Here is a 23,898-nt window from a genome sequence, read left to right as displayed (position 1 = left end):
TAATGTATTACAAACAAACAATGGAGCAAAATGAATACGTAACCATGGAAACAATCCAAAAGAAGAATCCAGTTGGATGCATGGACAGGTGTTTGCTCCTGAGAGAGACAGACAAACACTGAAAACTGTTTTTACATGAAAAGAATAAAATGTAAAGATTTGGAATATATGTGCACAAAGAATCATTTTCAGCATCTTCAGTCTGTTCTGTTCTATATAAATTATTAGTCAACTTTGGCTGCCACTCAGAGTTAAACTGACTTGTAATTGACATGAAACACAGCGGTAAATTCCTCCACATGTGCATCACGAGGCCATCTAGTGGACTGATAGTAGAACAACAGCAGCTGATTGCAGCTTTCACAGAAATCAAATGAATTGAACAGACAGACACACATCCAGAGAACAGAGCTGCTTGTCTTCATACAGTGAAGTTGGTTTCAATCAAAGATAAACAGAGCATGTTCTCTCACATCAAAAGTATTATGTGCTATGAAATAAAAGATCAATCCACAATAATTACAACTATCAGCTTCATTTTTTTGCTTTGACAACATTTTGACAAACATTTCATCAACAAAATGTCATTTTCACAACTTGTAATTTCAGAACACTTGATGAACTTTTCACAACACAAAACGTACTTTGACTCCGTGCTGCTGTTTTTTCTGCTTTTTGTGCACTGCACAGTTTGTGACTCTGACCAGGCAACATTCATCATTCATCGTCTTTTTGTCATTGAGTAAAGTGAAGTGAAGTTTAGCAGCTTTCTAGATCAGAGCAGATCAGTGCTTCATAGTAAAAGAGAAAATAGAGACACAATAGAAAAGTAAAAGCTGAAGTAGAGATGAGATGAGTTACAATAACACTTGATCCTGAACACAGCTGAGACTGACACTAGTTCAACCAGTCAGACTGCATACTGTCACACACACATGAAGCAGCATCACTTCACTTCACCTGAGGAAAGTTCAACTTGAACTGAAGCTCATTTCCTTCACAGACCTGCTCAGAGAGCTGCACACTGATGAAGTTCATGAGAAAAAGTTCAGTAAGTGGAGCTCTGGTTGATTTCTCTTGGTCTTTGAGTCTCTTCATAGACAGTGTGTGATTGTTGGAGGAGTTTGTCAGCTTGGGAAACTTTCTGGTTGTTGTCGGGTAAAGATGGCGTCTGTGTGAGTCGCACTCATGCAGAAAAATCCTCCTGTGAGGTTAAACTATTGTACATCATATGAATGGGTTATTATTACTGATAATTGACGAGTAAGGAGCATTTTACTGTTGTAGTTGGTGGAGGTGGAGCTGATATTATTTATTGTTAGGCAATTTATAACAAGTATTCTATAAAATAAGGACGTTTTGTATGTAAATATGAAAATGTTCAATTTACAAAGTAACTACTAACTGCAGCTGTCAAATAAATGTAGTGCAGTGAAAAGAAAAATATTTCCCTCTGAAATGTAGTGAAGTATAAAAAGGTATAAAATGGGAAAACTCAAGTGACGTACAAATACCTTAAACTTGTACTGAAGTGCAGTACTTGAGTAAATGTACTTCCCCCCACTGAGGAGAGCAGGGCTAAGCTGACTGTAAGAATGAGGAAACACACTCAGTGATGAGATGAGATACTATCATATCACTGCTGCAGAGTCTGTTTTCCACTGAAAACACTGAGGAGAGCAGCTTATTCTCTTAGTTTTAATCAATTTGATCAGTTACAACATGTTCATTTAGGAGAAACATCATACATGATGTGAGAATACAGACTGTAGGAAAGAGTCGGGTTACAGTCAAACACAAGATGTACTGTCATACTGTTAAAACTCTCATCCATGACTTATGTGACAAACAGTAAAGAACAGAGAATGTCTGTTTTTATAATATAACATCCATTGTGACTGTGATTTGTGTGGGCGGCTGTACAGCTGCACTGACTGATTAAAACTGACCTCCTGAGTTTGTTCACTGCTGTTTAAAGAGCTGACAGTGCAGAAGAGACCAAAGCCTCCAGACAGAAATAATCAGAAAACTGGAAACGTCATTATTTTTAACTGAATGTTCATCAGACTTGTCTGAGGATGGTTTAGAGAGATCACTTTAACTTTAAGTTGGTCTCTCATCAGTCATCGTTCTCTTGTATGTGAACCATCATACATGTTTTGAATGTAAACGCTGACATGTTAATGTGATTTATTCTGTAGCATCAAGGTGTTCTTTAATGCAGTGGTTCTGTAGTCATTCTGTACATAATGCATTAAGTAAAGCATTAACATTGACTCGGAGTGCATTTAAACTGACCTTTTTTTAAATTTTATCTCTACATCTCTCTATCTATTCTGTTTATGTGACAAAAAAGAAACAGGGTTCAACATATAAATTAAACTTTTCTATAAGAAGTTCATACTGACAAGTTTATATGTTTAGAGTCAGATTAATTTATCTTTTCTTTGTTTTATTATTCAGTGTTGCTTTTTCAACCTCACCAGAGTTCACAGACTTCACAGCTTGACTGAAATAAATATTTATGCAGTTTATATAATCAAAAAGATGAAGATGCCCCGTGCACAGCAGTGTCTCTGTCCTGGTCGCCCACTGATGCAGGGCAAGTTACAGACAGTCAGAATAGTATTCCAGCTCACACCAGGATACCAGGATAGACACTATTTTCTTAGGTGATTACATTAAAAAACAAAAGAACTATGTGTTTCACATGTTGCTTCATCAGATTCGCTCTGTGCTTGATTGCTATCAGGTGTGTCTTTAAATAGTCATGTGCTGATCAACAGAGGATCCAACCGGTTCACACACAGCATCTCATTTTCTAATACAAATGCATAAAAAAACTAAACAACGGGCAACAGTGACTATAATTACACCTTACAAAATCAGATATAAATATACATTTCTGTAAGACTCATATCCACAAGATAATGAGGTGCAGTTAAGGTCAGAGTACAAAATACACAATGAACAACATGGAAACTGTCAGATGAGTGTATTTAGTATTGAAGTGAATGAGCTGCTTTCCTCCAGTCAGAGCTCTGTGTGTTTGTCATGTGACTGAGAGGAATGATGAGAAATAATGTGTTGTTGTGTTTGTGTGAAGGTGTTTCTCTGCTATGGATCAGTGTGAGGACAGAGAAGAGGGAGTCCCTCCCTCTAAAAGCTCTCTGTGTGGGGAACATGACAGCCAGACCAAAGCTCAGAGGTGAGATGAGGATCTCTAACTGTCCATCACTGTTCTCCACTCACATCACTCCACCATCATTATTCACACTCAAAGCTCTGTGTGTGTTGTATTGAAGAACAAAGAAGCAGCACAGACCAAACTCTGCTGGACCTGGACCTGGACCTGGACCTGGACCTGGACCTGGACCCAGCTGTGTGGCCATGAAGTGTGACTGGTCCATGGGGATACCTTTATATTTTAAACCTGGACAACCTACTGATGAAAGGTCAGAATGTAAAGTTGCAAAGACTGAACAGACTTTTCATTTCTATCCAACATGCATATTTATCAGAGCTGTTGTTGTTTCAGGATCCAGCAGCAGAGACCAGACTCTCCTGGACCTGAACCCAGCTGTCTATCCTTTAAGAGCGACTGGTCGAAGCATGATGACATTGGTTTTAAAGGAGGACGTCCATCTGCTGATCAGATGTAAGCTGTAACTGACAGTAAACGTCGGGTTATGCTAGAAAAGAACTGGTTGGTACGACGTGTTGTCCGACCACGTCAGTGAAAGCTGGCCGTCATAGAGAGGGAGGAGACGTGATAATCATTTAAATATGGAGATAACAGATCACATGTTCAGACAGTCTCTCCTGGAAGACATTCATGATGTTGCACTCAGTTGTTCATATGTGAAGTCACATGATATGATTTTATTTATACATTACAGACATAAAAACATGTTAAAGTGAAAACACTTATTTCAAACATGGTCCCAAGATGTTAAAAGACAAAACACAAGACATACAACATAAAACTAAACCACCAAAAATTAAATAAAATAATAAACGCCCACATCAAAACGCAAAGCACAACAAAGACAATTTGATGGCTGACGTAAAAATGGAATTGCAGATTTCATTATAAACCTGTGACCATGTCCCATAAATAAGTCCTGACCTGACTTCTATAAGCTCCTCTCATTTTTAACAGCTGGATGTGTAACAGGAGGCTGTTCCACAACACGGCAGCAGCATAAAAAAAGGAACTTTTGGCTACATTATTCACTGGAGAGACTTTATATGGACACACAGTGGCCCTGGTGTTATAGCCATGCTGAGTATGTTCCATTGTTATCTGTGAAGTATTGAGGAGCAAACCCATTGATAATGTTGAACATATGATGCAGCTTCTGTTGTTCTACTCTGAGCTGTACTGGCAGCAGTCCTACACTTCTGAATTCATCACCAACATGAGTTAAAGAGGATACATTTAATAAATACTGAATAATATTATTTTGCATCACCTGCAGTTTGTTCCTAAATTTAGATGTCAAACCACTGAACCAATCAGAACAGGCAGAATCAAACAGATGCTGTACCAATGAGGACATGAGAAGTTTCTCAACAGAAAAGTCAAAAAGAGTTTCTTCTTTTTGGTCTGGGAAACAGGAACTTAAGTTTGCTGCCACTCTTGGATAATATTTTAGCAACAACAGATTCACAGGACAGTGACTGGTCCAATATTATTCCTAAATATGAGACAAAATATTGAAATTTTCAGTTCCATTACAAAAGATTTTTGTATTTGTTCTTGACGTCTTTGCTCCAAACAGGATTGACTCAGTTTAACCCAAATGTAGTGAAAGCTTTTTATCTATGAGCCACTCTCTTACATTTTCTGATTCAGTATTAAGAGTTGTGAATTTAACTGACATCATTCCCAGATAGCAGTAATGCAGAATCATCAGCATACAGCAGCAGCTTGCATGTCACAGCAGCTGTCATATCATTTATATACATAAGGCCCAAAAATAGAACCGTACAGCACCACACATGTAATATCCTGAATTTCTGATAGAACCACTTCAACATCACAGACTTGAGATCTTCCTGTCATGTAAGAAATAAACCATTTTACAGCAGTATGTCCAAACACCATGCACTGTAACTCTGACAGCAGTACAGAATGATTCACTGTGTCAAAAGCTTTCTGCAAGTCAGCATAATTTCCTCCATCAAGGTTTTGTCTAATAAAATCAAACAAATGAATAAGACAGGTATCAGTAGAGTCTGTTGCTGTAAAGCCAGACTGAAGCTCATACAACATATTGTGTCTGACTAAATACTCCTCAACCTGCTCAAACACAAGATGTTCAAAAACCTCAGACATGACACCTGCATTTCATTTTCATACTGGGAGCTGCCCAGTTCAACCAGTCTGATACAAGCAGACACTGATCAGCTCCACTGGAGCAGCTGGAGGTTGTAGCTGCCTTGATCCAGGGCACTTCAGCAGTGTACAGTGAGGGAGGGAGAGCTGTATGGAGGGTTGTTCAGAGCTGTTGGGACTAAACCAAACTGACTGATGAAGCAAAACACTGAGCTGAAAGCTACAAACAGGCTGTGCTGTTGATTCTCAGTGGGATCAGCAGGACTAGTAAAGCTTTACAACTACAGTGAGTCATTTGATTCTCTGTTCACATCCAAATATCACTTGATGGACCTTTAGCTTGTGTTTGTCTCTGTGTGGACAGACATAATGTGAATTCATTCTTCATCGTTCCTCCACAGAGTGGACCAGGAGAGCTCAGAGGTTCCCAGTGGTCAGTCTGCCCAGCAGCATCAAACACACCTGGACTCCATATTTATGGTCTGTACATGTTCAACAACTACTTTTACATCTATTCTGTTCACAATCATCTCCATGCTGCACTTTGTAGACCAGTGGATTGTCAGTCTGTCCAACATGGATCTGATGTTTGCTTCATGATTACAGTTTGATTGTATCATTCATATAGTATTCTGTTCCAGCTGCTGAAGGAGAACATTGTCACTTTTGTGAAGAACGAGCTGAAGAAGATGCAGAAGCTTGTGAGTTCAGATTACCCACAATTCATAGAGAGTCAGAGAGATGATGAGGAGGTGTTGAATGGTGAAGAGGAAGGGCAGAGGAAGAGCAGCACGGAGGCATTTATGAAGATCACACTGCACTTCCTGAGGAGAATGAAGCAGGAGGAACTGGCTGACCGTCTGCAGAGCAGTAAGAGGATTTCTATAAAGATTTGACATGCTGGATAAATGAGACATTTACTGATGTCCCAAGAGATGGAGGAAAATATGTTTGATGTTTAATTAAATGTTGAAATATTTACTCTATACTTCATTTATTGATCCGTTTTTGTGTGTGTTCATTCAGGGACTCTTGCTGGCAAGTGTCAACGTAAACTCAAGTCTAACCTGAAGAAGAAGTCACAGTGTGTGTTTGAGGGGATTGCTAAAGCAGGAAATCCAACCCTTCTGAATCAGATCTACACAGAGGTCTACATCACAGAGGGAGGGACTGCAGAGGTCAATGGTGAACATGAGGTCAGACAGATTGAAACAGCATCCAGGAAACCACACAGACCAGAAACAACAATCAGACAAGAAGACATCTTTAAATCCTCACCTGGAAGAGATGAACCAATCAGAACAGTGATGACAAAGGGAGTGGCTGGCATTGGAAAAACAGTCTTAACACAGAAGTTCACTCTGGACTGGGCTGAAGACAAAGCCAACCAGGACATACAGTTCACATTTCCATTCACTTTCAGAGAGCTGAATGTGCTGAGAAAGAAAAAGTACAGCTTGGTGGAACTTGTTCATCACTTCTTTACTGAAACCAAAGAAGCAGGAATCTGCAGGTTTGAAGAGTTCCAGGTTGTGTTCATCTTTGATGGTCTGGATGAGTGTCGACTTCCTCTGGACTTCCACAACAATGAGATCCTGACTGATGTTACAGAGTCCACCTCAGTGGATGTGCTGCTGACAAACCTCATCAGGGGGGAACTACTTCCCTCTGCTCACCTCTGGATAACCACACGACCAGCAGCAGCCAATCAGATCCCTCCTGAGTGTGTTGACATGGTGACAGAGGTCAGAGGGTTCACTGACCCACAGAAGGAGGAGTACTTCAGGAAGAGATTCAGAGATGAGGAGCAGGCCAGCACCATCATCTCACACATCAAGACATCAAGAAGCCTCCACATCATGTGCCACATGCCAGTCTTCTGCTGGATCACTGCTACAGTTCTGGAGGATGTGTTAAAAATCAGAGAGGGAGGAGAGCTGCCCAAGACCCTGACTGAGATGTACATCCACTTCCTGGTGGTTCAGTCCAAACTGAAGAATGTCAAGTATGATGGAGGAGCTGAGACAGATCCACACTGGAGTCCAGAGAGCAGGAAGATGATTAAGTCCCTGGGAAAACTGGCTTTTGAGCAGCTGCAGAAAGGCAACCTGATCTTCTATCAATCAGACCTGACAGAGTGTGGCATCAATATCAGAGCAGCCTCAGTGTACTCAGGAGTGTTCACACAGGTCTTTAAAGAGGAGAGAGGGCTGTACCAGGACAAGGTGTTCTGCTTCGTCCATCTGAGTGTTCAGGAGTTTCTGGCTGCTCTTCATGTCGATCTGAGATTCATGAACTCTGGAGTCAATCTGCTGGCAGAAAAACAAACAACATCCTGCTTGTCTGAAGTGTTCAGAGGCAAATCAACATGTTTGTACCAGAGTGCTGTGGACGAGGCCTTGCAGAGTCCAAATGGACACCTGGACTTGTTCCTCCGCTTCCTCCTGGGTCTTTCACTGCAGACCAATCATACTCTCCTCCGAGGTTTGCTGAAAAAGACACGAAGTAGCTCACAGACCAATCAGGAAACAGTCAAGTACATCAAGAAGAAGATCAGTGAAAATCTGTCTGCAGAGAGAAGCATCAATCTGTTCCACTGTCTGAATGAACTGAATGATCATTCTTTAGTGGAGGAGATCCAACAGTACCTGAGATCAGGAAGTCTCTCCACAAATAAACTGTCTCCTGCTCAGTGGTCAGCTCTGGTCTTCATCTTACTGTCATCAGAAAAAGGTCTGGACATGTTTGACCTGAAGAAATACTCTGCTTCAGAGGAGGCTCTTCTGAGGCTGATGCCAGTGGTCAAATCCTCCAACAAAGCTCTGTAAGTACAGTTATTTGTTGATTGATTTATTGAAAAGATATTCAAAGAGATTTTTTCAAGAGAGGAGAAAAATAAATTATTTATTAAGTATTTTTCCAAATGTGTTCTCCAGACTGAGTGACTGCAACCTCTCAGAGAGAAGCTGTGCAGCTCTGTCCTCAGTTCTCAGCTCCCAGTCCTCTAGTTTGAGAGAGCTTGACTTGAGCAACAACAACCTGCAGAATTCAGGACTGAAGCTGCTGTCTGCTGGACTGGAGAGTCCAAACTGTACACTGGAAACTCTCAGGTCAGGATGCATCAACCTGCTTAACTGATCAGCATTTAAACTGTTTATATGATTAGATAAACACCTGGATATTTTCACTACTCAAACTATTTTCAGACCAGTTGTGTGTTTAGACCCCTTGAATAACTTCCTATTAACATATTTTTATTAGTTTTGTTCTGTGTCTGCTGTTGGAACCTGAAATACCAGAGAGGAGTTTTAAGATTCAAAAACTGAGTGAAGAACTGTGTAACTGGCCCAAAGTAAAACACATACAGGCAGTCAGTCAACTGTTTTTGGTAACAGTCAACTGTTTTAATTTCAGAGCAGTATCTGAGCTGGGATGATAGTGATTTTTACTCACAATGGTGATATAACAGTGCATCCCAGCTGTTATGTGTTTAACCACCATTTAATTCTTCTTTTCTTTCAAACAACCTTCTAAAACTGGATGATTACTGAAAGTATATGAAGGAGTCAGAAATGTTTCCTTACTGTTAGTTTTTACTTTTATTTCCACAACGTTCAGTCCCTATATGCCATATTAGTTGGGATTCCTGTCAAGTAGTCAACTGTGAGCATCTGAGACAGTCATTTACTTCTGTGACATGTTGGAGGTTTGATGTTCGTACAAATTGTAGTCAGAGTCTGTCACCTGCAGCTCTTCATCTAAGCAGCTCACTGTGGCTGCTTCTTCTTTTACTGTTCTTTTATTTAGACCTACTCTTATGCAGTGAAGAATTAACAGTCATTAACATCATGTTGACTAAGGTTAGAGGAAGCTGGAACTGCCTTACAGTACAAGCCTTACAGTGGTTGGCCATTTGAATTGAGAAGTAGTAACTGGAAGTATTTACCCTCCTGTTGTCCTTGGGTCAATTTTGACCTGGGGGGACAACAGGTGTCATTATGTGCTGTCATCAAAAAAATTTAAATGGTTTTAAAACAGCATCCTGACTAAACTTTTACATATACCAGTCTGCCATAATCCATCAACATATTTTTCTCTGATCTCAACTATAGTTAAAATGATCCATAATTTCTTAGTCAGGATACTGTTTTGAAACCATTTCAATTTTTTTGATGACAGCATATAGTGACACCTGTTGGCCTCGGGTCAATTTTGACATGGGAAAACAACAGGAGTGTTAAGTTTAACTCTAAAGATTAGAGAAACACATTGGTGATGACAGTATAAACTTACTCCACAAACAGTCCTGCAGTGATCTCTGATCATGTGTGTTATTTTGTGTGTCTGCAGACTGTCAGGATGTCTGATAACAGAGGAAGGCTGTGCTTCTCTGGCCTCAGCTCTGAGCTCCAACCCCTCCCATCTGAGAGAGCTGGACTTGAGCTACAATCATCCAGGAGAATCAGGAGAGAAGCTGCTGTCTGCTGGACTGGAGGATCCACACTGGAGACTGGGCACTCTCAGGTATGGACAGACAGGTGGACACTCTCAGGTATGGACAGACAGATGGACACTAAATGAAAAACAGGAAGCTGCAGTGAACTCATCTCAAACACTTCAGACTGCAGCTGATTGTCAGCTGTAACCATCATGCAGGAATGTTCCATCTGTGTGAGAGGAAATAACTTGTCAGTCGTCCAAAGATTGTTGAGGAAAGACAAACAGAAACAGGCGGTTTATCATTTTCATGTTAGTGTAAATCAGTCCAAACAGTCCTGTCATCTGTTCACAATACAAACTGCTGAGGCTGAGAAGCGTCATTGTCCACATGATTTGACTTTGAGACGCTGGTTTTTGATTGGCTGAATGTAGCTCCTGTTGATAGTCGTCATGTGATGTGATTGACAGTTGTGTTGCAGAGGAGCAGCAAAGCACTTCAGTGTGATGAGGATCAGAGCTGCTTTTTCTAGAGTGATGTCATGTCCATGTTTGCATGCTGAAAGAGAACGTGCTGCTCTGACCCCCCTCCTCCTTTCAGGCTGCAGCCTGCTGGAGTCCGATGGTTGACACCAGGTCCTTGGAGGTGTAAGTGTGTTTTTCATTTCATTCATGAAAACAGAGCTCATTCACATCCTACTGAGGATGAAGATGATGTCATCATCAAACAGATGATAGACCAATAACTGCAGCTGTATTGTGTCTCATTCTCTCCATCAGATTTTTGTCAACTCACACTGGATCCAAACACAGTGAACATAAACCTCAAATTGTCTCACAGCAACAGGAAGGTGACATATGAGACAGGGGCAGGGGTTCAGTCATATCCTGATCATCCAGATAGATTTGATGACTGGGCTCAGGTGCTGTGTAGAAATGTTCTGACTGGTCGCTGTTACTGGGAGGTCGAGTGGAGAGGAGGAGTTTATATATCAGTGAGTTACAGAGGAATCAGCAGGAAAGGATACAGTGATGAATGTGCGTTTGGATGGAATGATCAGTCCTGGTGTCTGCTTTGCTCTGATGATGATTACTATGTCCATCACAATAAGAGGGGAACACCCATCCCCTCCCCCTCCTCCTCCTCCTCCTCCTCCTCTGTCTCTAACAGAGTAGCAGTGTATGTGGACTGTCCTGCTGGCACTCTGTCCTTCTACAGAGTCTCCTCTGACACACTGATCCACCTCTACACCTTCAACACCACATTCACTCAGCCTCTGTATGCTGGGTTTAGGTTCTGGTTTGGTGCCTCAGCATCTCTGTGTCATCTGGAGTAGGAAGAGTCTCCTCTGACACACTGATCCACCTCCACACCTTCAGCACCACATTCACTGAAGCTCTCTGCTTGGTTTACAGTCTGGCCTGATTCCTCTGTGTCTCTGTATCCTCTGTAGGAGGAAGAGTCTCCTCCTGTTAGAGAAACTTTCTCACTGCTGACCAGATAGTTCAGTCTGTACAGGATCACACACAGCTGATGGTATTTAGTACCAACGTGATCTCTCACTGCTGTAAATGTAAACATGGTTTCCACATGATTGACAGTTTGTTTGTAAAATGAATCAAATGATAAACTGAGTCCAGTTGTTGTTGTTTTCTGTTGTTAGTGTATTAGAAAGGCTTGAACTGTAATGGGATAATGGGAATGGGATCTTCACAATGTTTAGTTGTAGTTCTTCTAGTAGTTTCATAGTAACTGTTTTACCTGATTCCTTCACTTATTTAGAGACCACATGACAAATGATGGTCAGAACAACAGGCCTCCTATTGGCTGGTTAAATGAACACCTCTAATGGTGAAGGCTGAGGCTCAGCAGCTGGAGTGTGGCTGCTAATATGCTGCGTTCATATCATATTGGAATTATGCTAATTATGAGATTCTGACCTGTAAATAGAATTCAGGTTAACATTCAAGTGGTAATTATGAATTGGAAAAGCTGAGAGCTCTGACATTTACTGGATATGGTGGATTATTGTAAATAACAGTATTTTTGAGCCTCATTCCACCAACTTTGTAATCATGCAGCCGTCTTGATTTGTTGTGTGACATGAACGCTGGCAAGTTGTAAACATGGGAATCTTTCCCGCCTCTACCATCCATCCCATATGATGTGAACACAGCATTAGAGATGAGAAGTCCAGGAGCTGTTGTGTGTTTCTGACATACAGGAAGTATTTAGTTTTTCTCTGGAGTGTTTATTTAGTTCCTGTGTAGAGAATAAAGTTCATGATGATCAGTAGCTGATGTTAGTTTTCTCCATTTATTTGTGTGTGTGTGCATGTTAATTCATATCTAATTTCATATAGTAGATTGAAGGTATTTGACAGTTTCAGGACTGTTTAAAGTGTCAGTTTAATGTGTTTAGCTCACATTCAGTCTGACAGCTGTTGTTCATTGACTGTTTCTTTCATCAGCACTCAGCTGTCATGTGTTATTAAAGCCAGCAGGTGTCACTGTTTATTCCTTTGGTTCATACTGACAGAGATACGATAATAAATGCTGATGAAGATTAATATAAACGGCGTATGACGTGGCGGTGAGCTACGGCTGTAACGTAATGGTGTCCCTGCTCACCATCCAGATGAGACATGACAAACTGGGCAAACTGGGAAAACCCAAACTGAACCTGGATGTTTTCTGACTGAAACAGACTTTGCTTTTATTGGAAACGTGATGACGTCACTACCGACCAAACTGAGCGCCTGCGCCTGCAAACAGAAGCAAAATATGAAAATGTTTTTGTATGTAAATCTACAATAAACAGGTAGTTGTTCAACAGGTGACATGTAATTGTACATGTACATTAAATATGTTTACTGCTGTTATTGTGGTCTAAATGTAAAACACAAATCCACCATGGTAATACTGCATGTAAATACATGCTAACCCTGCGTTAGGCTGGAGAAATAAACAGCTGATTCTATTGATTAGTTAATTAACTTGAGAGGAAATTATCTCATGTTGCAACTTTGGTGAAATGACGTCTGTCCTGCTGTCAGACTGAAGTTGAGAGTCAGATATATTTTTTAATTTTTAGACGTGTATTCTGCAAACTTGTGTGTGAAACAGGTGACAGTCTGTACAGTGTTTCTTCAGATCTTGTTCTTGTTCTGTGTAGCTTTGACAAAAATAAACTAGTATTTTACAATATGGGTTTGTGTATTAAATCTTTCATGCTAATAAATGTAACATATAATACATATTTGCACACTATTTTATAATATTTTTAGGTTTTAACTGCTGCTGATGTGTTACAGCTCCCCTGCTGGACAACCTGCATTCTGCTGACTGAATGAATGAGTGAAATAAAAACAACCAGACAACTTTACTTAGATGAACTTTATACAACAGTAGAGGAAAAACTGAAGCAAATGAGACAAAAATTAACAGGTCATGTCATCAGTTGAGACATTTATAGACAGCAGAACTGAACTCTGATATTGTACTGAACTAGATGTCTTCGAGGATTTTGGTCATTCCAGTCTTTCTTCTGATTTTGAAGAACTACATTACAGCTGAGTGACATTTCTAACTGTTGTTTGTCTTCAATTCTTGGTTGTTAATGTCGTTTGAAAGCACCAACAGTCACAAATTTAACAAAAATACAGTGAAGTTTGTTTCAGTCAGTACTGTCGGATTCTTGCAGACGGACGTTCGTAACTGAACAGTTGTTGGTTGAATCTCTGGGCTGACTTTGACAAACTGAGCAGAGAGAACGTCTCATCCCTCTGCACCGACAGTCCAGGTGCCTCTGAGCAAGGTGTTGTGCTGCAGTGGAGCAGCAGAACGGTTAAAACGGTGTCTACTCATCACCGACAGGACGTTGGCAGGTCCTGCAGGTAAACTCAGGTGACGGTGGCGTTGCCGTCTCAGCGTCGCAGTCGGAGGAAGAAGGCGTGGCGGCACTCTGTGCTGTCCACAGGATAGTATTTATCATAAAAGTCCAGGATGTACTCCTCCGCTTTGAAGCCAAACTTCTGGTACAGCAGCATAGCGGCATTACTGGCTGACACGTGCAGTGTGACGTCTTTCCCCATGCAGGTCTGAAAACACACAGGACGGACGCGTCAGCAGAAAGTCACACGTCTGAATCCTGAAACTTGAATCTGAACAGGAAGTTATTATGATGCAATTTCATTTTCAGTCACTCAAACTGTGTCTGTAGAGCAGCTTTCATACAGCTGAATACAATTCACACTGATTTACAGACACTACTGTAGTAATACCACTACTACTACTGATTGACAAGCCAATAATCAGACAGAACACATGTGCAGTAAACAGTAAAAACAATGAGGGTTAGGGTCACAGCTCTGTGATACTGGAATCACCTGGAGGAGTTTTTTCTGATCGAGCGTATTTTGTGGAGTCACCTGTTAAGATACTGATCACTTAGTTGCCATATTGGTGTTTTTGTGTTCACTAGTCATTCTGCCCTCACAGACCTGGATGAGATGGTAGATCATGAAGGTGCCAATGCCAGCTCTCCTCCACTCAGGATGGACCAGCAGGAAGGAGATGTAGGCCTCGTTGTACTTCACATCTGGCACCATGAAGCCAAAGCCGACCACCACCTTCTTATAGAGGACGACCACGCTGAAGTCTGGGTACTGCAGACACTCTGACAGGTCCACACCTGCAGGACGGAAGGAACACAAAAGCTTTGGCTTTGGCTTTGGAGACACAGATTCATGGAGGGAGGGTTTCATATGTAGGGAAGTCAGAGCTGCGTGTTAGCCGGTGCTACCTGGCCAGAAGCTGTCGTGACACATGGCGTTGACGGAGGGGATGTGGTTTGGTCGGACGTAGCAGTAGTCGATGGGGGCATCAGGTTCAGGGACCCAGTCAGGATCCTTCCTGTGAGGGTAAGCTCTGATCTCTGCCAGCAGCCTCAGCTTCACCGGACGGTTCTCGTAATCTCTCCTGAAACACAAATACAGTTCTACTTCTGTACCACTACTAATACTACAAGTATTACTGCTACTTCTACTGTACTACTACTGTACTACTACTACTGTACTTCTACTACCACTACTACTGTAATAGATAGATACTACTATAAAGATCTGTGTGTCCAGCTGAGATCTGGTGTTTTACCACTGACTGTTGAAACTTGTTCAATGTGCTTTCTGAATGATAGAATCCATCCATCTGGAGTGTTTCAGGAACCTCTTTACCTGATGAAGGGTTTCAGGATGCGGGAGGTATACGGACTTTTGATGCTCTGGTCCAAACTGCCTTCTGCTCCCATTAGCCGATGCCAGAAGGACACAGTTTGATGCTGGATGCCTCTCCTGCTGGAAAGTTTGGTCTGCGCACACAGAAACACACATTTATGTATGAATAATCTTTATAAGTGGGTCCTGTCAAGGTTTCAGATTCCCCAACAAAATGCGAGTAGTCATAAAACTGAAACCAAAGCTGTTAAATATTTACAAAAGACAGTTTGGACAACTGGAACATTCATCTGTTGTTGATCTACATAAACACTGTAGTATATGTTCATTTAGCCGTAAACAGAGGTCAAATTGTATTGACATTATGAGCAACTCTGACCAACTTCAGGCCCAAGGAAGACCTGCATTTGCTCAAAATGTTGCTAAAAAAATTAAAAAATGAGTTGTGATTCCAGCATTTAAAACTTGTATTGCAACATTTTGTATCAAGTAAAAAACTAGTCTGACTTCTGGATCGACCACAGACTTTATGTAAAGATGGACGACGAGTCCACTCCCTACTGCTCAGTAAAGTGAAGCTAAAATATGGTGTTTTCAGGAGCAGCCATCTTGCTTGTGTGACGTCATTTGCAACAAGAGTCTGCGCAGTAGACTCAGCAGAGGGATGATGGCTGTGGGACACGCCCCCTCAACTTGACTGGCAGTGAACACGCTGCTGAGAGCTGAGTGAACCCAGGAGCCGTAATGGAGGTAAACCAGCCAAAACCAGCTGGTAACCAGCAGCTACAACTGAGAGTGAAATCACAGATGAAAACGTACATTAGCGTCTTCCATCAGAAACTGCTGCGGTGACTGATGGAGGTTTGAGCGCAGCTGTCATGCCAAACATCGTCTGGTTGCAGCTTCTCCTGTATCAGGGTTTACCTCTTAACTCTTTTAAAATCACTGTAAACTGAGTATCTTTGTGTTTTGGACAAAACGACATTTAAAGATATCATCATGAGCTTTCCTGTCCTGTGATTGGCATTTTTCATTGATCTTTTGCAGACAAAACGACTACTCAGATGAATTTCGGAAGGTACCTGGAAGCGATCAAGGATCCGCAGCTCCTGGCTGTTGGTGCAGTATTTCCCCATGACTCCTCCCATCAGTGCCCCCGCCTCCTGGGCGCAATAAATGCCTCCCACCAGGCTGAGGGTGGCACTGACTGCCCGGTCGATATCCAGCAGGGGGAGCCCTCTCTGCCTCTTGGCCTGGCGGACAAGCAGCTTCCTGTGGAGGCGTTTGGCCTGCGGGGTGACGGCCAAGGCCAGGGGGCAGGCGTCCAGCCGGCGCAGCAGCATCCTCTCCTCATACAGGCTGAGGGGGGAGTACCGAGGACTCTGGGAGACGCCGCCAGGTCCGTCTGCTTTCTCAGAATGAGTTATTCTCCTCCTCTCGGGCCCTGCAGCACCAACACACCCCCCAGTGGAGAGAGATGGTCCCTCGCCACGCCCCATTGGCTCCTCAAAGTATTCCTCACGCTCGCGGCCTTCATCGTCCTCACTGTCAGCTTCACGTTTAATGTGTGGAGGAGCTGGGCGGAGCTTCTTGCGAGCAACGAGGTTGGCACTGGGGGGAGGGATGTACTCCATCCCCGGGTCAATCATCCCCTCCGCCTCCATCTCCTCATCATCTGGAGGTCCAAGCAGCAAAGAGGACATGGCATCATTTATATCATGTCAACTCAAAACTCACAAGCGATTAATTTACTGAAGAGGAATTGGATTTAACTCACCATGGAATAGAGCCTGTGGAGGCATGGCGTCCGGGATAAGGTCCGCCTCTGACAGCAGGCTGGGCGTGGCTGAGTGAGAGGCCGGTGTGCCCGGGGCGGAGAAGTCAGGTGAAGGTGATGGCGATGGGCTGGTGAGCGGAGTCCGGTCTGAGGAGCTGAGCGAGGAGAAATCAATGACTTCACCTTTTTCCAGAACGAGGTCCGACCGACGTGCGGCACTCCCACCACGACCTCCACCCAGTTTGACCGGCGTGGAGGAGGCGCTGCGGTCGGTGTAGCCTCCCACCGCCTCCTTCTGAGCCCGCCGGATGTCTTTGGCCTCCTGAGTACGCGAACGCTTCTCCTTCAGCTGCATGGCGTTCTCTACGGGGTTTCGGGCTCCGCGCTTCCTCAGGCCATCCACAGTGATGATTGGGTCCACCGCAGGTTTGGAGGCTGCAGGTAAACAGAATATCCACCAAGATTCATTCATCTGCAGGGGTCACCTGAAACCTTTGTAGTAGGGGTATTACAATACGTGTATTCGTCCTGAACCGTTTGGTACAGGATGTTTAGTTTGGTATGCTCTGTGACCCAAAGAACTACTGTCAAATTAGTTTAATAATCCATTTACTCCAACGTATGTCCCAAAGAACGTATAAAGAAATCAGATCAGGGTGCTCCTGGTGGACTGCAGGCAGTGGTTACCTTTGGTCTTTGTGGTGGATTTGTCCGCCTCTGGCCGCAGAGTTGGAGGTCGGTTCTGGACCAACTTCCACCAGCCGGGCTCACCAAACTCCTGCGCTCCTGACCGGAAGAAGGTAGGACTGCCCACCGACAGGCAGCCGGCCACCGTACTCCACCATGTCGACGTCTTCTTCCTGCAGAGAGAGAGACAGTCACTGGTTCAAACAAAACCTCATCAGCTTCTGGACCAAAGACGAGGGGTTCATCCAGACAGAACACACTGAACAAGAGCAGCAGTTTATCTTCTAGGGACCAACGGGGGTCAAAGGTACGAGGAGCCTGTCAGGTAGGCAACAAACCGTATTACAGATGTTTGAGTGGGTGGATTTTAGAGCTGCAATGATTAGTTGATTAATCGATTACTTGCCAGCTTTCAAAGTGAATCGCCAACTAGTTTGACAATTTGCTAATCATTTTGAGTCACTTTTAAGAAAAAAAGTTCAAATTCTCTAATTCCAGCCTCTTAAATGTGAATATCCACCACGATATCCTCAAGCATTGGTTCTCAATGACTCTTTTTTTTCCTCCTTATTTATTGTGAATCAGTATTTTTCTTCGCATCGAAAGCAGATGCATAATTTGCTTTTTATAAAATAAAATAATTCGTTCACGATTACATCAACTTTTCAAGGATTTGTTCAGCTAAACCATCATCCTGTCTCTTAGATCCCAACTAGGCTGCTTAAGGAAGTCTTACCCTTAGTTAGCACTTCTTTACTAGATATGATCAATCTGTCTTTAGTAACAGGCTATGTACCACAGTCCTTTAAAGTAGCTGTAATTAAACCTCTTCTTAAGAAGCCTTCTCTTGATTCAGGTGTTTTAGCCAATTATAGACCTATATCTAACCTTCCATTTCTATCTAAGATCCTTGAGAAAGCAGTCTCTAATCAGTTATGTGACTTTCTACATAACAATAGTTTATTTGAGGATTTTCAGTCAGGATTTAGAGCGCATCATAGCACAGAGACAGCACTGGTGAAAGTCACAAACTACCTCCTAATTGCATCAGACAAAGGATTTGTCTCCATACTTGTCCTGTTAGATCTTAGTGCTGCATTTGACACAATTGACCATCAAATCCTATTGAAGAGACTAGAACATATAATTGGCATTAAAGGAACTGCATTAACCTGGTTTAAGTCCTATTTAGACTAATTTCAGTTTCTACAAGTTAATGATAAATCCTCCATGACGCATCGCATTTGTTACTTCTAGGCTGGATTATTGCAATTCCTTATTATCAGGCTGCTCTAACAAGTCTCTAAAGACTCTCCAGCTGGTCCAGAATGCAGCTGCACATGTACTGACAAAAACTAGAAAAAGAGATCATATTTCTCCCATTTTAACGTTTTCAAACACATCACAGCATGTATAAAAGTGACCTTGTTCCCAACAGGAAGTTCCAGTGTCGGCCAATGAAAGCGCAGATGTCCTCCTTCCACCTGAAGTAGCCCTGTCGTCCCGTCCCCTCCAGAGACAGATTGTACATGGCCAACATCACCACCTGAGACAGCAAGTTTTTAAAAACACATAATATTATTGTCGGCATAATGACTATAAGGTTAAAAACAATGTTTTTAATACTTGTTTTTATTTTTTGTGTGGATGCAGAACGGACAGAGACAAAACAGCATCAACAGAAGAAAAAGCACAGTAACAGTTCATAAAGTTCTTAGAAGACATAAAAAAAGAAACATTTTTAAAAGTCTGGATGATTATAACATCCAGTGTATATCATCCTTCTCCCTCTGAAGTGGAAGGGCAAATGTCACTTTTTCCACTGATCAAATTGATTATATTGATTAGAAGGCAGTGAAGGGAGGGTTCCCACCATTTTGTAATTGTCTTATTAATTGCAGCTGTGAAACTCTGTGTCAGACTTTTGGGGATATTTCCCGGGCACAAAAAAGAATTTCTGAACCTAAATGACCCACTTCTTTCCAAAAAGGCTGAAAATATGAACACGACCAAAAAAATATATGCATGGTCTATCAAAACCGACCCGTTTCCCTCCAGCAGGAGGCTGAGACCCAGTTAATTTGGATTTCTCTTTGAAGGTAGTAAAGATCGGGTTCTTCCTGCAGAAATGTCTCCAATGACTCAGTTGATGTTTTCAGCTTTTATATTTTGTTTAAAACGTTTGCAGTGAGTATGTTCTATAAAGTGGGAGCCCTGTTTTGTTTTTCCCTTGACTAATTATTATTCCCCTCTTCATTTATTTATTATTTGTTTGTTTTTTTATTCATTTAATGAATTATTTTACAGAATTCAAAACATTTTCAAAATGTAATTCTCAACTTTATATGTTTTTATCTTATTTCCATTTCCAATCTTCTTGGTTGGTCTTTCAGTCTGTTGGTGTGTCTGAGGGTCTTGGTTAATAGAAAAATAATAACAATTTTATAATAATTGTTAAAGTATTTGTGTTGTTGCTGATTGATATTCAATAAAAACCTTTGATAGACAGAAACAATGACTCAGTGTGTGGTTGTTGTGCGTACCTGCTGCCAGGTGAGTCTCATCCTCTCAAAGCTCTCCTTGCCGTCCTCGGAGCAGTCGCAGCAAACGAACTTGAAGAAGTTGTCTCCTTTCAGGTAGCTCGGCTGCTCGCCGCGGAGCTGAGCTGAACACACACACACACACAATAAATAATACACAGGGAACCGATATATTCAGTCATTTTATATTTTAGTTTCATTCACTTAACGTCTGACCAGGGATGTGATTCATTCAACCTGATCAATATTCAATATTTCTTCCTTTAGTATCGATGGACTGTGAGCAGGCGTGTTGGAAAAACATGAAAGCACATAGTCAAGACTGTGCAGGGTTTTCCTTACTTGTAAAACTTTGTATTACTGGCCGCCGCCTTTGTTGAAAATTCTGTCATGTGATGTTGACAGAACTCACCTGTGTGCAACGCAGCACCTGCTAGCATTACCTCGTAGTTCATCTTCAAAAAATGCAGCGACTGCAAGCATTTTCTGATTTAATAACTAAATAATTACCTTTGCGAGATGATGTGTAGTATATTGTGAACTTTCTAAGCCGTCACTCAGAGACTAATGTTAGCGGAGCAGCGATCAGCAGTAACAAACGAGAACAGCCGACCAACACACACTGCAGCATTAAACAACTCTAACCAACTCTGAGGTGAAGAAAATAACTCTGAACAGTCTGTTTGACCTCAGAACCTGTGGCTGCTCAGCGTGTTGGACAACAGGCTGCTCTCTACTGCTGGAAACATGATGTTAATAACACAGCAGAGCAGAGAGGCTGCTCTCCACTGCTGGAGACATGATGTTAATAACACAGCGGAGCAGAGAGGCTGCTCTCCACTGCTGGAGACATGACGTTAATAACACAGCGGAGCAGAGAGGCTGCTCTCTACTGCTGGAGACATGATGTTAATAACACAGCGGAGCAGAGAGGCTGCTCTCCACTGCTGGAGACATGATGTTAATAACACAGCGTAATAACACAGCGGAGCAGAGAGGCTGCTCTCCACTGCTGGAGACATGATGTTAATAACACAGCGGAGCAGAGAGGCTGCTCTCTACTGCTGGAGACATGACGTTAATAACACAGCGGAGCAGAGAGGCTGCTCACTGGACTGAGGACACCAGCGAATGGTTTAACACGCACAATACTGGAGCAAGAGACTGGAAATAAGCCTCCTTTCTATTAATTCAACTGAAAATTGATTCTGAATCAAATCGGCACTCAAGTATTGTGATAGTATCGAACTGGGAGATCAGTATATCCTCCCAAGCCTACAAAATAAACACCATCATCTGTCACAGTCTTTATTTTTCATCTTTTTGTCCATCTTGGTATAAAATTGTTATTTAAATGGACACTTGTCTGTCAAATTATGATTTTTTTTTTTTAACTGTGACACTGTAAAGGTCGTGACTGTGTAGGACACACAGTCTTTAACACCTTTGTCTCAAAACATCCAGAGAAACTCTGCTGCGTTCTGTTTTCGTCCCAATAGAAGACGATATTTTTCTTAAATAACCAGTCAGTCACTGACAATAACAACACAAATAATATTAATAGAGTGACGGTGAATCTGACCTGCAGGGATCCACTTGTGGCAGCGGTCGCAGTAGAAGGACATGTCCTCGCAGGCCCAGCCTCCGTCGGCCTCATCACCCACGTCGCTGGTCAGCGAGTCTCCACTCTGGTCATGTGACAGATCCACCGAGCCCTGGTCCTCCGACTCCACGATCAGCAGCGTCTCTCCCTCCACCTCGCCCTCCTCCAGACCCTCTGAGGCCGACGTACAGGCCGCCTCGTCCTCGCCGCCGCCCAGCTGCTCGCCGCTGCTGTCCATTTCTGAGCTCGTCACTGTCACTCACCTGCACAGGTACACAGCTGGTCAGTCGGCGATACAGAGCGCTCTCTGCTTCCACATGCTGATTCTACACTATTAACACTACAGATCAGTATCACTGCTCTTTAAAGCTGCAGTAACTGATGTGTGTGTCTGTCTGTGAGTGACCAGGTGTGTCAGGCGGTGTGTTACCTGGTTCAGTGGCGAGTGCTGTCCTGTGGGCGGAGCGTCGTCTCTCCTCCTCCAGCTGTATGGTCAGCGTCCTCTGCTCCTCCAGCAGCCTCAGGTTTTCCTTCTTCCTCTCCAGCCGCTCCAGATCTCTGACGACGCCCTCGTGGAGACGCTGGAGGACACGAACCGAAGTTCAGACTCTGAACAACGACCAGTTTCTACAGCTGACCTGGAGCTGATTCACCTGAAGGTTTGTAATACCTTCGTCATTACATCACTACCGGCCAAAAGTACTTACAAACTCCTTTTCTATAATAAAAGAAAATACTGTACTTGAGTTCCATTTATAACCTTTATTAAATAAAATTTCAACTTATTTATAGACTTTTATCAATCAATCAATCAATTAATCGTTTTTAAATCCATAAGAAAAAAAGTCCAGCTTCTTAATGTGAATATTTTCTGGTTTCTTTAGTCTCTCTGACAGTAAACTGATGATCTTTGTGGACAAAACAAGATTTTGAGAACTTCATCTTTGGGAAACACTGATCAACACGTTTCATTGGACATTTTATGGTCCAAACATCTAATTGATGAATTGAGAAGATAATCGATAATGAGAATAATCAGTTGCAGCTCTACAGACTCTACACCAGGTTGCAGGTTTTCATCCTGCAGCTGCTGTTAGCTGGTAGTTCAGTGAGCGTGTTGAAGCCGCAGTTTGTCCGTTAAACACCGAACACCGGCAGGTTTAAACGGTACAACAGCCCGTCAAGTTCCTGTGACCCCGCTAACCCGACCTGCTAACTGTTAGCTAACTGTTAACCTTGCTGCTGGACCGGCTCGGTCCGGTCCGGGTTACCTGTCGGTCCCAGGTCTGTTTGAGGTGAACGCCGGACACGATACTCAGAGTCAGAACCACAGACACTCCCAGAACAACTTTAGAGGCTGCAGACATCCCGCTAGATCCAGCTGCACGTTAGCCAGAAGCTAACTAGCTCCGCTGCTCAGCATGGATGTATTACAAGAGCAGCTCTTCTTCGTCTTCTTTTCCTCTTCTTCTTCTTCAGGAGGTTTAACATCCAAACTGTTTCCTCAGCGCCTCCTCTGGTAGAGACCTGCAACTACACCACGATGCTACAGCGGCGGAAGAAGTACTCAGATACTTTACTGCAGTAAAAGTACATAAGTATTATGAGCTTGATGTAGTTAAAGTATTGCAGTAAAAGTACATAAGTATTATGAGCTTGATGTAGTTAAAGTATTGCAGTAAAAGTACATAAGTATTATGAGCTTGATGTAGTTAAAGTATTGCAGTAAAAGTAGTGGTTTGGTTCCTCTGACTGATATATTATTATATATGACATCATTAGATTATTAATAGTGAAGCATCAGTGTTAGAGCAGCATGTTACTGTTGTAGCTGCTGGAGGTGGAGCTAGTTTACACTACTTTATATACAGTTAGCTAGTTTAGTCCAGTGGTTCCCAACCTAGGGGTCGGGCCCCTCCAAAGGGTCAGCAGATAAATCTGAGGGGTGGTGAGATGATTAATGGGAGAGGAAAGAAGAAAAAACAAAGTTCTGATACACAAATCTGTTTTCAGTTTTTGGACTTTTTCTCTAATCTTTGATTTTTGCTGAAATATTGGATCATTTGAACATTTATTGAAATGAAAGCATGTGAGAAGTTTAGAGGGAAAAATCACTATTTGGTGGAGCTGTTAACAACTCATAGACATGTGAAATGTGACCCCGACTACACACTGCTTTTTGTAAGACGTCAAAAGACAAAAAGGTTGGAAACCACTGGTTTCATCTTTAACAATGTGTTGTATTTTAAAAGCTTGTTATATTATCCATTGTGTCAAAT

The 23,898-nt window shown here is 42.4% G+C and overlaps 4 protein-coding genes across 4 annotated transcripts; 2 read left to right on the top strand and 2 right to left on the bottom strand.

The window, feature by feature from the left end:
* Window positions 1–1,164: 1,164 nt before the first annotated feature.
* LOC137180641 (protein NLRC3-like) lies at window positions 1,165–9,910 on the top strand. Its single transcript, XM_067586001.1, has 7 exons — window positions 1,165–1,175; window positions 3,306–3,455; window positions 3,539–3,658; window positions 5,743–5,821; window positions 5,983–6,211; window positions 6,368–8,451; window positions 9,692–9,910. Exons 1-6 carry the CDS (start codon window positions 1,165–1,167, stop codon window positions 8,167–8,169), a joined length of 2,391 nt encoding a protein of 796 aa, XP_067442102.1. The 3' UTR covers window positions 8,170–8,451; window positions 9,692–9,910.
* Window positions 9,868–11,661, top strand: LOC137180640 (stonustoxin subunit alpha-like). The gene is made up of 3 exons (XM_067586000.1): window positions 9,868–9,893; window positions 10,380–10,426; window positions 10,559–11,661. Exons 1-3 carry the CDS (start codon window positions 9,868–9,870, stop codon window positions 11,113–11,115), a joined length of 630 nt encoding a protein of 209 aa, XP_067442101.1. The 3' UTR covers window positions 11,116–11,661.
* Window positions 11,662–13,159: 1,498 nt separating this feature from the next.
* kat14 (lysine acetyltransferase 14) lies at window positions 13,160–21,857 on the bottom strand. Its single transcript, XM_067585796.1, has 10 exons — window positions 21,599–21,857; window positions 20,020–20,141; window positions 18,901–19,022; window positions 17,477–17,649; window positions 16,790–17,224; window positions 16,095–16,687; window positions 15,013–15,146; window positions 14,583–14,758; window positions 14,281–14,471; window positions 13,160–13,878 (listed from the first exon to the last, which is right to left on the bottom strand). Exons 1-10 carry the CDS (start codon window positions 21,855–21,857, stop codon window positions 13,705–13,707), a joined length of 2,379 nt encoding a protein of 792 aa, XP_067441897.1. The 3' UTR covers window positions 13,160–13,704.
* On the bottom strand, window positions 21,745–23,032 carry pet117 (protein PET117 homolog, mitochondrial). The gene is made up of 3 exons (XM_067585797.1): window positions 22,891–23,032; window positions 22,050–22,200; window positions 21,745–21,882 (listed from the first exon to the last, which is right to left on the bottom strand). Exons 1-3 carry the CDS (start codon window positions 22,984–22,986, stop codon window positions 21,875–21,877), a joined length of 255 nt encoding a protein of 84 aa, XP_067441898.1. The 5' UTR covers window positions 22,987–23,032; the 3' UTR covers window positions 21,745–21,874.
* Between the last annotated feature and the right edge of the window lie 866 nt (window positions 23,033–23,898).

Source organism: Thunnus thynnus, chromosome 3 (genome assembly GCF_963924715.1).
Source record: "Thunnus thynnus chromosome 3, fThuThy2.1, whole genome shotgun sequence".
In the NCBI taxonomy this organism is placed as follows: Eukaryota; Metazoa; Chordata; class Actinopteri; order Scombriformes; family Scombridae; genus Thunnus; species Thunnus thynnus.
This window is presented reverse-complemented; position numbering and strand designations above follow the sequence as displayed.